Raw genomic sequence first — 12,467 nt, forward strand, 5'->3', positions numbered from 1 at the left:
ATATTTATAATCAACATGTGCCCCCCACCCCCATAATTTTTTTTTCCCATTCCTTTTTTCTAAAAAATGTTCAAACCTGTAACATCCACACCCACCCCGCCGCCAGCCATGTTCAAGATATCTTACTTGATTGTGCTCTCTTAAGGACATCTGTCTTTTAAGTTCAAATGTACATGTTAAATAGCAACACTTGGTGCCAAACTACTCAAAGGCAGTATTTCGTTCTAGTTACATTTCAAGCTCACATTTCAAATAACTCCATTTAATTCTAAAAGCTAAGCTTATTACAGTAAACATATTCCATTCAAAATAATTTCGTTAGTCAGGATCAACATAACATACATTTATTATGTACACTTAAAACATTCATTTTCTGTTAAATTGATTTTGACTAATGAAATTATTTGCTTCTTAGTAACATCCTTAACTTTTTGCCAGATATATTTTTTTGCCATTCCTCACCACAAACCCTTTCGGCGGGGGATACCAATTCATCGAATTTGCTTGTTTTTTTGCTATGGAAATTGAATTAAAAGTAAATTACTTCATAAAAGAGAATAAATTAATGAACACATGCTTGTCAGCTCAGTTTTCCTACAATATGCAAATGAAATGATGACTATAAAACTATAATGAGTTATTATATTGCAGCCTATGCCGAAGGGAGCTCGTGTAGATGTAACTATAAATGACTGTTATGATGGGGCATATGGAGGTAATCCTCAGGATCTGAACTCGCATATCGGCTTTGCATTTCACAGATTGGGACCAGTGAGGCGTACATCTATCACTCATGTCATGGTCTACAGGTATGTTGTCAACAGTAGATTGTCAGTTTGAGTTATTTTTGAGTGTTGAGTAATCGTAGGCATTTTGGTATTCTCTTATGAGTCACTGAAGTTTTATGCTCACCTGAGCAATGATTGTGATCGTGCTGTGTCCGTCGTGCGTGCGTGCGTCCAACGTCAACAATTGTTTTTAAAAGAAATGACCTCCAAAACCACTGAATGGATTTTGATGAAACTTGGCATGGATGGTCCTCTACCAAGTTGTTCAAACAGTTCTGCTTGGTTGCACATAGAGGCCATTAGAGCTAAAAATAGAAAACTCCTAAACCGATGGTCCGATTTTGAAATAATTTCACACGAATTGTCCTTATGTCACCCTGTACCAAGATTGTTTAAATTATACCGATTCGTCAAAAAACATGGCCGCCAGGGAGCGTGGTTTTTTCCCTATATGTATATAGTGGAAATTTAAAAAATCTTCTTGTGTGAAACTGCTGGCCCGATTTTAAAATAATTTTACACAAATGGTCCTTGTGTCACCCTCTACCAAGATTGTTCAAATTATTTTGATTCGTCAAAAAACAGGGCTGCCAGAGGGCGTGATCATTTTTTGCCTATATGTATATAGTGGAAACTTGAAAAATCTTATGTGAAACTGCTGGCCCGATTTTAAAATAATTTTACACAAATGGTTCTTGTGTGACCCCCTACCAAGATTGTTCAATTTATTCCGATTCATCAAAAACATGGCTGCCAGGGGGCGTGGTCACTTTTCCCTTTATATATATACAATCCCCGGCTGCGTCATACCAAAGACGTGAAAAACGGTACCAGTAGCTCACTTGCTTTGCGCTCAGCATTAAAAAGGGAAACTGGCCTCTTCTCTCGTACCCACGTGGCGATGTTTTCCATCCGGAATGAGGTGTCGAGAGTGATTAATATAAGTTGTAGAACTTCCTTCACAATCGACCTAAAATAAATTATGTATAAACTAAAATAAGTTCACACAAATTGTCCTTGTGTGACCTTCTACAAATATTGTTCAGATTTTTCTGATTTGTCAAAAAACATGGCAGCCAGAGGGCGTGGTCACTTTTCATCAACAATTTCTTTAAACAACACCACTGAATGGATTTTGATGAACTTTGCACAAATGATCTCTGGGTAGCCCTCTTTCAAAGTTGTTCAAATGGTTCCGGTTCAATGAACATATGGGTCTTTTTGGTTAAAAATAGGTTTTCAGCTATCAGACTTTAAACATCCTTTTCTCTAGAGCTTTGATATTTGGCATGTGATATAAGGGTTTGACTCTTTACCATACTTGTCCAAATTATTGCCCTAAGGTAAAAAAAAAATGGCCACGCCCCTGTGTCTGACATGTACTTACTATAGGCTTTTATATAAGAAACTTTGAAAATCTTCTTCTCTGAATCAATAATAGCTAGAGCCTTGATTATTTGGAGTGTGATATCAGATTTAAGCATTACTAGTCATATTAGAATTGTAATTATCACATGTTTTTCAGTGAATTAATGAAATATTAAGACTGAAATATATCTGGTATTTTCACAGTGAAAAATATCAAATATATTGTTCACTGTTCAGAAGGTATAAAATGAGTAAATTTAGTCAACATGTGAAATAAAAGAAAATTTGTTTGTTTTACAAGATCAAAATATCTTTCACTTACGAACACCATATCTTACATTTTTATGTCCCCCTTTGAAGAAGGAGGGGTATATTGTTTTGCAGATGTTGGTCGGTCTGTATGTACATCCGTTCTGGGAAACCAAGAACATTGGCCAGGATATGAAAGTCATGGGTTGGTCATAACCAGCAGATGACCTTGATTTTGAGGTCAGTAAGTCAAAGATCAAGGTCAAGTGACTCTGACATAAACCGTTCGGTGATACTCAAGAACCTTTGGCCTAGGATCATCAAGTTGATAGGGGGTTGTCATGACCAGCAGATGACCCTTATTGATTTTGAGGTCAGTAGTAAAAGGTCAAGGTCACAGTGACCCTGAACAGTAAAACGGTTTCCGGATGATAACTCAAGAAGGCTTGGGCCTAGGATCATGAAAGTTGATAGGAAGGTTGATCATGACCAGCAGATGACACCTATTGATTTTTAGGTCAGCAGGCCAAAGGTCAAGGACACAGTGACCAGGAACAGTAAAACAGTTTCCAGACAGTAACTTGAGAATGCTGGGGCTAAGGATAACAAAACTGAATCGGGAGGTTTATCATGACCAACAGATGACCCCTATTGATTTTGAGGTCAGTAGGTCAAAGGTCAAGGTCACAGTGACCTGAAACAGTTTCCGGACAATAACTTGAGAATGCTTGGGTCTAGGATCATGAAACTTAATAGGGAGGTTTATCGTGACCTACAGATGACCCCTATTGATTTTTAGGTCAATAGGTCAAAGGTCAAGGTTGCTTTGACCAAGAACAGTTGAACTTTTGTGCACAGTGACCAAATATTTTCTGTTCCTTGTGCAATTACTGAATGCATCAAGGGGGGCATTTCATGTTCTACGAGCTCTTGTCATTTGTAGCTGTGCTATGGGTGGAAATATTGCAACTGGTGTTCACAAGTGAAAGATATTTAAATCTTACACTGAAACGAACAAACGTCTGTATGTATGGAAACTGCCAGTTGAAAAAAACAGTGTTATATTTCTGTTTCAGACCTAAGAGACAGCCACATTCATTGTTAGAATTTTGTGAGCCAGAAAAGGAAAATCAGGTTTCTAAACAAATTATTCAGGGACATAATAGGTTTGTTGTTTGATACATTCTTATTTGTTTTTGTCAGTGCCACAGAACCAATTTTGTTACAGTTTTAGATGTAACACATCAATCATACAGTTATCTTTATTACATTGAAACATCTACCCAGTATGTTTGGCAGGAGTAATGTTAATACTACAGGTGTTAGTTAAATTAAGAAAACAATGTACTGGTAACAGTTAAATGAGTGAATAAATTTGTATGAAATCATGCTGAAGTCTGCTCTATACAGATCTGTGTTCAGGTTTTCTTAGATTTGATTCTACCAGTACTTTGATTATATGAATGTTTGTGGTCTCTTTTGCTTTTTCTTTGGTCCTCTCCAGTATCAGGCCTGTGATTTTTCAGGACTGGTCCTGATTTCAGGCTTTTGACTGCCAGAATTTCCTTATATAACCGTTGAAAAAGTTGATTTCAGGCTTTAGATGGTAGTTTTTCAGGCTTTTGGATTATGACTGAATCCCAGGCCAGTATATGTATGAATAATAGAGACATAAAGTTGTTTAGTTTGGTATAGCATGCACAGTATTAAATTTCCTGGTTACAGATTGTATTACCGGACCAACACCTGCTTACCTCTACAACCACAGGAGGTTAATCAAGACAGTGAGGATGAAGTTACACCTAATTGGCTGTGCCAAAAATCAGTCAATGTAAGATTTTGATAGACACATTAAAAAGTTTATAAATACTGTTAGTAGCAGGGGTTTCATTTGACCCGGGACCCCGGGTCCGGACCCGGGAGATTTTAAAAAAATGCTCAAAGGACCCGGCATGATACTTGCCTGTGGTCACTTGGGACCCAGGGCCATTTTTCTTTGATAATCCTTTCTCTTATCGTTCATTTCTTACAATAAAACTGTGTCGACAATTAACGTGTATTCTAGATAAACACTCGCTGTCACTGAAAGCACGTATACACTAATAATGATATGCGTGACGTAAGCAGTAAGGTATAGAAGGCAGAGTTAAACCACCGTTGACAGGCGATCGCAAGGCAGGACTTGTCTAATGATAGCAGTAAATTTCCAATTTCTAATTGGCGAAAATGGCCCGAAGCTATGTCTGTTACACGGTGTTTGTGGACCAAAAGATGTGAAAAATCGATAATTTGTAATAAACATCATCCGTTGTTGAAAGGAGGAGAGCCACTTTGCAACAATTTTATTTGATTAGGCAGTCAATTGGCGATAATTAGATTACTGAATAAAAAACTGGATAATTATAATCATTATTTTGTGTGCTTGATACGATTTTATGAGCAGTCAGCCGTTACAATATAGCAAAAAAATTTTATTGTTACCGAGTCTTAGTTTGGGGGGAAAATGCTTTAAATAAGCAGAAATTGTAAATTTTGAATAGCTATGATGAAAGAAAATAAATTAAGAACATGTATTTTATCAAGAATTTAAGTCTTAACTTTCGTTTTTCATATTTTCACCTGTTTTCGCGACCGTGATTTTCAGACATATCTGTCCTTTCTAACGAGATTTTCTAGTGCAATCTTAATAATTAGTCAATAAAAAGTCTGCATTTAAGAAAAATATGACAACTGTTGCAAAAGCAGCTAACAGTTTGAAGTATTTTTGATAATATAACATGCAAAGGCATCAAACCCCACCCACCATTCTTTTAATAGTTCATTACTTAAAACTGAATAAGCCCTATAATGTTTATTATGAAATAAATATTAATAAAACAACTTTTGTTCAATATTATTGTATTACCAGCTGCGTATTACTATATAAGAAAATTTCGTCCATAATATGGACATGTTGGGACAGGACTCCTGTATTTTGGAAAAGGACCCTTCAAAAAAATCTGGGATTCTTTGGTTTTCAGGTCTAGTGGAAGCCCTGAGTAGTAAAACAGGTCAATTTAGAATATTTACAGAGTTTCTTTAGTTAAATACAGTTAGAACTTGATTTCTCAAACTCGCTTAAATCACAAAATTCAGGCAATCTCTAAGAAATTTACAAGTCACATCCTGCAAAAACATGAACGAAATAACATTTTAAGCCGAACTTCAGTTATCTTGAATTAAAATGCTTGATCCCTTGGAGTTTGAGATACTGAGTTTCAACTGTTTATCCTTTATGAAAGCCTCTTGACATGAATATGTGTCTAACAATAATACAATGTTTACATTGGATTTAGTTATGCTGTTTATCCATTATTTATTCTCTATAACAACAGATTCAGCATTACTGCTTGTGTCTCACACCATTAATCAGTACAACATACAATCATTCTTGAAAGTACACAATTCTACGGCTTACTATGTAAATGTGGCTCATGGAAGAACAGATTATCATGTTGTTTGAAAAACTTCATAAAGTTCTTTTTGTTATTGCAGTTGATAGATGAGTTTACAGATGTAAATGAAGGGGAGAAAGAACTCATGAAAATGTGGAATCTGCATTGTATGAAATACGCGTAAGTAGATTCTCAACATTGATTTCATTTATTTTTACCTTTGTTCTGCCAAATGGTTTCATTGCTGAATGAAGTGTCTTTTACTTCAGTTATTAGTCCCCTACTGGTTGAAAACCAGTTTCGGGGACTATAGGAATGCGCTTTTCCGTCATCTGTCATTCCGTCCGTCCGCAATTTCTTGTCCGGTCCATAATCATCAAGGGATTTTAATATTACTTGGCACAAATGTTCCCCATAATGAGACAACGTGTCCTGCGCAAAACCCGTACCCCTGGCTTAAAGGTCAAGGTCATAATTGGAGGTCAAAGGTCAACAGGGCTTTTTTCCTGTCCGGTCCATAACGCTGCCATCTTTGAAGGGATTTTAATATTACTTGGCACAAATTACCTCATAATAAGATGATGTGTCATGCACAACTTTCAGACCCCTAGCTCAAAGGTCAAGGTCACACTTGGCAGTCAAATGTTAACATGGCATGAACAGGGTTTGTTTCGTGTCCGATCCATAACTCTGTCATTCATCAAGGGATTTTAATATTACTTGACACAGATGTTCCCCATGATGAGATGACGTGTCTTGCGCAAAACCCGGACCCCTAGCTCAAAGGTCAAGGTCACAATTGGAGGTCAAAAGTCAGCAGGGTTTTTTTCCTGTCCAGTCCATAACTCTGCCATCCATGAAGGGATTTTAATATTACTTGGCACAAATCTACCTCATAATAAGACAATGTGTTTTGCACAACTTTCAGACCCCTAGCTCAAAGGTCAAGGTCACACTTGGCAGTCAGATGTTTACATGGCATGAACAGGGTCTGTTTCGTGTCTGGTCCAGAACTCTGTCATCCATCAAGGGATTACAATATTACTTGGCATAAATATTCCCCATGATGAGACGACGTGTCATGCGCAACACCCAGAACCCTAGCTTAAAGGTCAAGGTCGCACTTGGAGATCAAAGGTCAATAGGATTTTTTTCCTGTCCGGTCTATATCTTTGTCATGCAAAACAGGATTTAAATATCAGTTGGCACAAATGTTCACCACCAAGAGACAGATTGTCATGCGCAAGAACCAGGTTCCTGGTTCTAAGGTCAAGGTCACAGAGGTCAAAGGTCAAATTCAAGAATGACTGTCTGGAGCATTTCTTCTTCATGCATGGAAGGATTTGATTTTACTTAGCACAAATGTTCACCACCATGAGACACTTTTTCTTGGAATTACTTCCCTTTGTTTTACTGTAAATAGCTTATATTGTAACTTTTTTTTTACTGGCCATAGGGAAAAATTGAGACCACATTTCTGTGGTACAACATGCATGTTACATCCAATTTTTAGGTGTATTTTGACCTATCTCTATCTGGTAAAGAGTTTTGTGTGGACTTATATATAGATTTTTTTTTTTTTTTTTTTTTTTTTTTTTTTTAGGATTAACTTCCCTTTGTTGTTACTATAAATAACTTATATTATAAAAATATCCATATGAAAATATAGGTGCTAGTGTGAAGAAATTTGCTATGATGGGCATATATTTTGACATTCTGGCACTCTTGTTTATATTAATAGTTATGAAACAATCAACAACTGTAGGTTTTTGTATATGCAAATTTTAATCCAAGTGTTTTGTTATAACATATTGTATATATAGTACAATATTGTTTATACATCATTGACAGATATCAGTTCATTATGTTATACTGCAGTAGAGAAAATTAGGTGCCTTCCAGTAGGGGACTTTGTATTGCATGGCAATAGTTCATTCACTTGTTATTTACAGCCTGTTGATGTCATTTGAGCCGCACAATGAGAAAACCAACATAGTGCGTTTGCAACCAGCATGGATCCAGACCAGCCTGCGCATCCGCATCCGCGCAGTCTGGTCAGGATCCATGCTGTTCACTAACGGTTTTTCTTATTGCAATAGGCTTTGAAAGCGAACAGCATGGATCCTGACTAGACTGCACGGATGCGCAGGCTGGTCTGGATCCATGCTGGTCGCAAACGCACTATGTCGGTTTTCTCATGGCGCGGCTCATTTTAGTAATTTTCATATTGCTCTGATTCCTTAGAGCAGTGTAAAATGGATTTACACAAGTTTTTTAGTGTAAAATATGAAAACCTGGATGTTAACGGCATTTCGGACAGGTGTTACTGTGCATACTTGAGTGCAGTTGCCAGTCTGTTTTTGGTTCTTCATTTGTGGTTTACATGAAGTTGAGTAGTTGCGGACAGTATCAAACATTTTGAATTAATCAAAACAAACTAGGAATGACAATCTGAAGCACAGTGTTATACATACTCTGACGATTACATAACAGTCCGGCCACAACCTTATAGGGAATTGTATTTATTCTCGGCCATGCTAAGTCATTATCCTCATCCAGTAGAAGACGACAGATTTGCAGACCATACATACAGCAGACACTGTACATAGAACATTATAGTTCTCTAAGCATTTCTGTCATATGTTTTGTATTTTAAATTTTATTAAGACATATTGATATCACACCATCCTTTTTTAGCTCACCTGTCACAAAGTGACAAGGTGAGCTTTTGTGATCGCGTGGCGTCCGTCGTCCATCCGTCCGTCTGTAAACTTTTGCTTGTGACCACTCTAGAGGTCACATTTTTCATGGGATCTTTATGAAAGTTGGTCAGAATGTTCATCTTGATGATATCTAGGTTAAGTTCGAAACTGGGTCACGTGGGGTCATAGACTAGGTCAGTAGGTCTAAAAATAGAAAAACCTTGTGACCTCTCTAGAGGCCATATTTCTCAATGGATCTTCATGAAAATTGGTCAGAATGTTCATCTTGATTATGTCTAGGTCAAGTTCGAAACTGGGTCACGTGCGGTCAAAAACCAGGTCAGTAGATCTAAAAATAGAAAAACCTTGTGACCTCTCTAGAGGCTATTTTTTTCAAGAGATCTTCATGAATATTAGTCAGAATGTTCACCTTGATGATATCTAGGTCAAGTTCGAAACTGGGTCACGTGGGGTCAAAAACTAGGTCAGTAGGTCGAAAAATAGAAAAACCTTGTGACCTCTCTAGAGGCCATATTTTTCAATGGATCTTCATGAAAATTGGTCAGAATGTTCATCTTGATGATATCTAGATCAAGTTCGTAACTGGGTCACGTGGGATCAAAAACTAGGTCAGTAGATCTAAAAATAGAAAAACCTTGTGATCTCTCTAGAGGCTATTTTTTTCAAGAGATCTTCATGAATATTGGTCAGAATGTTCACCTTGATGATATCTAGGTCAAGTTCGAAACTGGGTCACATAGTGTCAAAAACTAGGTCAGTAGGTCTAAAAATAGAAAAACCTTGTGACCTCTCTAGAGGCCATATTTCTCAATGGATCTTCATGAAAATTGGTCAGAATGTTCATCTTGATGATATCTAGATCAAGTTCGAAACTGGGTCACGTGGGGTCAAAAACCAGGTCAGTAGATCTAAAAATAGAAAAACCTTGTGACCTCTCTAGAGGCCATATTTTTCAAGAGATCTTCATGAATATTGGTCAGAATGCTTACCTTGATGATATCTAGGTCAAGTTCGAAACTGGGTCACGTGGGGTCAAAAACTAGCTCAGTAGGTCTAAAAATAGAAAAACCTTGTGACCTCTCTAGAGGCCATATTTCTCAATGGATCTTCATAGAAATTGGTCAGAATGTTCACCTTGATGATCTCTAGATCAAGTTTGAAACTGGGTCACGTGGGGTCAAAAACTAGGTCAGTAGGTCTGAAAACAGAAAAAAATTTGTGACCTCTCTAGAGGCCATATTTTTCACGGGATCTTTATGAAAATTGGTCAGAATGTTCACCTTGATGATATCTAGATCAAATTCGAAACTGGGTCACGTGCGGTCAAAAACTAGGTCAGTAGGTCTAAAAATAGAAAAACCTTGTGACCTTTCCAGAGGCCATATTTCTCAATGGATCTTCATGAAAATTAATGAGAATGTTCACCTTGATGATATCTAGGTCAAGTTCGTAACTGGGTCATGTGCGGTCAAAAACTAGGTCAGTAGGTTGAAAAATAGAAAAACCTTGTGACCTCTCTAGAGGCCATATATTTCTTGAGATCTTCATGAAAACTGGTGAGATTGTTCACCTTGATGATACCTAGGTCAAGTTTAAAAGTGGGTCACGTGCCTTCAAAAACTAGGTCATTCGGTCAAATAATAGAAAAACCTTGTGACCTCTCTAGAGGTCATATTTTTCAATGGATCTTCATGAAAATTGGTCAGAATTTTTTATCTTGATGATATCTAGGTCACATATGCTCAAAAACTAGGTCACTTTGTCAAATAATAGAAAAAACGACGTCATACTCAGTTCAACACTGGGTCATGTGGGGATAGGTGAGCGATTCAGGACCATCATGGTCCTCTTGTTAGAATTAAAGGATCAACATACTTACTGACACATCCTTAGTCAAAAGAGTTATTTCTCATATTAATACTTTGATAGGTATAATCTTCTAAAAAAAACTACAAATCAAAAATACTATCTGAACATTAGTGCATCTTTAAAAATATTTACAGAACTTCTGAACAGACATCAGAATTTTTGGAAATTTGCCAATTTTAGCTATTAATAGTAACGTCATTGTTCTGTATTTAGTAACAAACATCACTTTTTGCTCTAACATTTTGTGTACCTCAGGGCATTAATTTTTCATTCTGGTATCCTGATGAAGGTCTTGATAAGACCGGAACCGGTAGATCAAATAAAAGTTTAGTCAACCACACCCCGTTGTTTGCCGTGTAGTTCTCCTATACTTTTTGTATTTATGTTTTAGAAATGTTTATGGTAGATAAAAATCTAAAAGGTTGGTTTCCATCTAAAGGAAAGGCAAAGGCAATCAAAAACAGAGATGCCTGTTTGCAAGTAAGAAAATGGAAAGTAAAGAAATTGCAGTATATGGTTGTTAGTGTTTATTTTTTGCAGGATTTATGCATTTTATAACATTATAAATTGTTTTTTGGTCTAAAGGATTGCACTTGAGCCAATTGGCGAATTTGCGATGGAAGTGGCTCAAAAAAAAAATCGCAAGTGGCGAAGATGGAAATTTCTACATATTTGTTTGTTTTGAATCGTGACCTTTCTAGAATTTTGACTGGTTCAGATCATTTGCCTTCAGTTCAGGTTGCGAAAAATCGATACCGATACGCAGTCTGCGTTTTATGCAACTGTGTGAAGTAACGCGTGTAATAAACATCTTGACTTGCTGTTTGCAATCAATTATCGGATAATTTACCGGGTAAGGAATAAGCTCTTGCTAGTTTGTTAGCTCACCAGAGCACGTAGTGCTCAATGTGAGCTATTGTGACCGGTCATTGTCCGGCGTCGTGTGATGTGCGTCGTGCCTTGTTAACACTCTAGAGGCCACATTTTTGACCCAATTTTTATGAAACAGAATGTTTGTATTGATGATCTCTAGGTCAAATTCGAAACTGGGTCATGTGGGGTCAAAAATTAGGTCACTAGGCCACATCAAAGGAAAGTCTTGTTAACACTTTAGAGTCCACAGTTTAAGTTTGAAACTCATGAGAATTGGTCAGAATGTTTGTCTTGATGACCTCTAGCTCAAGTTCGAATCTGGGTCATGTGGGATCAAAAACTAGGTCACCCGGTCAAATCAGAGGAAAAGCTTTTTAACACTAGAGGCCATATTTATGACCCTACATTCGTGAAACTTGGTCAGAATGTTTGTCTTCATGATCTCTAGGTCAAGTTTGAAACTAGATCATGTGGGGTCAAAAACTAGGTCACTAGGCCAGATCAAAGGAAAATCTTGTTAACACTCGAGTCCACAGTTTAAGTTTGAAACTCATGAGAATTGGTCAGAATGTTTGCCTTCATGACTTCTAGGTCATGTTCGAATCTGGGTCATGCGGGGTCAAAAACTAGGTCACCCGGTCAGATCAAAGGAAAAGCTTAACATTCTAGAGTCCACATTTATGACTCTGTCTTCATTAAACTTGGTCAGAATTTTTGTCTTGATGATCTCTAGGTCAAGTTCGAAACTGGGTCATATGGGGTCAAAAACTAGGTCACTAGTTCAGATCAACTCTGGTGAGCGATATAGGGCCATCGTGGCCCTCTTGTTTAAACTACTACTGATTAAATGATTTTAATCCTTTAATAAACGAATCGGCGAAACAATGAATTGTTTGACGATTTTTCAAACATTGTTAAAATTGGCAATCGCCGTCGCTATTACACACGAATGTTTGTTCATTCCAGCTCTTTTCTCTTTAGCCTGATGAAAAATGTGTGAGAAATCCAAATCGCCACTTGTCAAACTTTTGCAATGGCTTCTTTTACATCTATAGTTCCGATTGAATATTCTTTCAAAAAAAGCTAAAATTGCTAAAGAATCACCAGTTTGATATTTCAATGATTCTTGGAAAGTAAAAAAATCATTGGCTTCGATTTGACTG

General features: G+C 37.0%; 1 protein-coding gene across 1 annotated transcript in view; it reads left to right on the forward strand.

Moving 5' to 3' along the window:
• LOC123564522 (polycomb protein suz12-B-like) overlaps positions 1 to 12,467 on the forward strand; it is a 36,966-nt gene that overhangs the window by 12,903 nt on the left and 11,596 nt on the right. Inside the window, exons 10-13 of the mRNA XM_053527101.1 lie at positions 652 to 809; positions 3,482 to 3,571; positions 4,131 to 4,236; positions 5,940 to 6,019. Of these exons, the coding sequence (XP_053383076.1) occupies positions 652 to 809; positions 3,482 to 3,571; positions 4,131 to 4,236; positions 5,940 to 6,019 (434 nt within the window). The remainder of the gene's footprint in view (positions 1 to 651; positions 810 to 3,481; positions 3,572 to 4,130; positions 4,237 to 5,939; positions 6,020 to 12,467) is intronic.

The sequence above is a fragment of the Mercenaria mercenaria genome, chromosome 2 (assembly GCF_021730395.1).
Source record: "Mercenaria mercenaria strain notata chromosome 2, MADL_Memer_1, whole genome shotgun sequence".
NCBI lineage: Eukaryota > Metazoa > Mollusca > Bivalvia > Venerida > Veneridae > Mercenaria > Mercenaria mercenaria.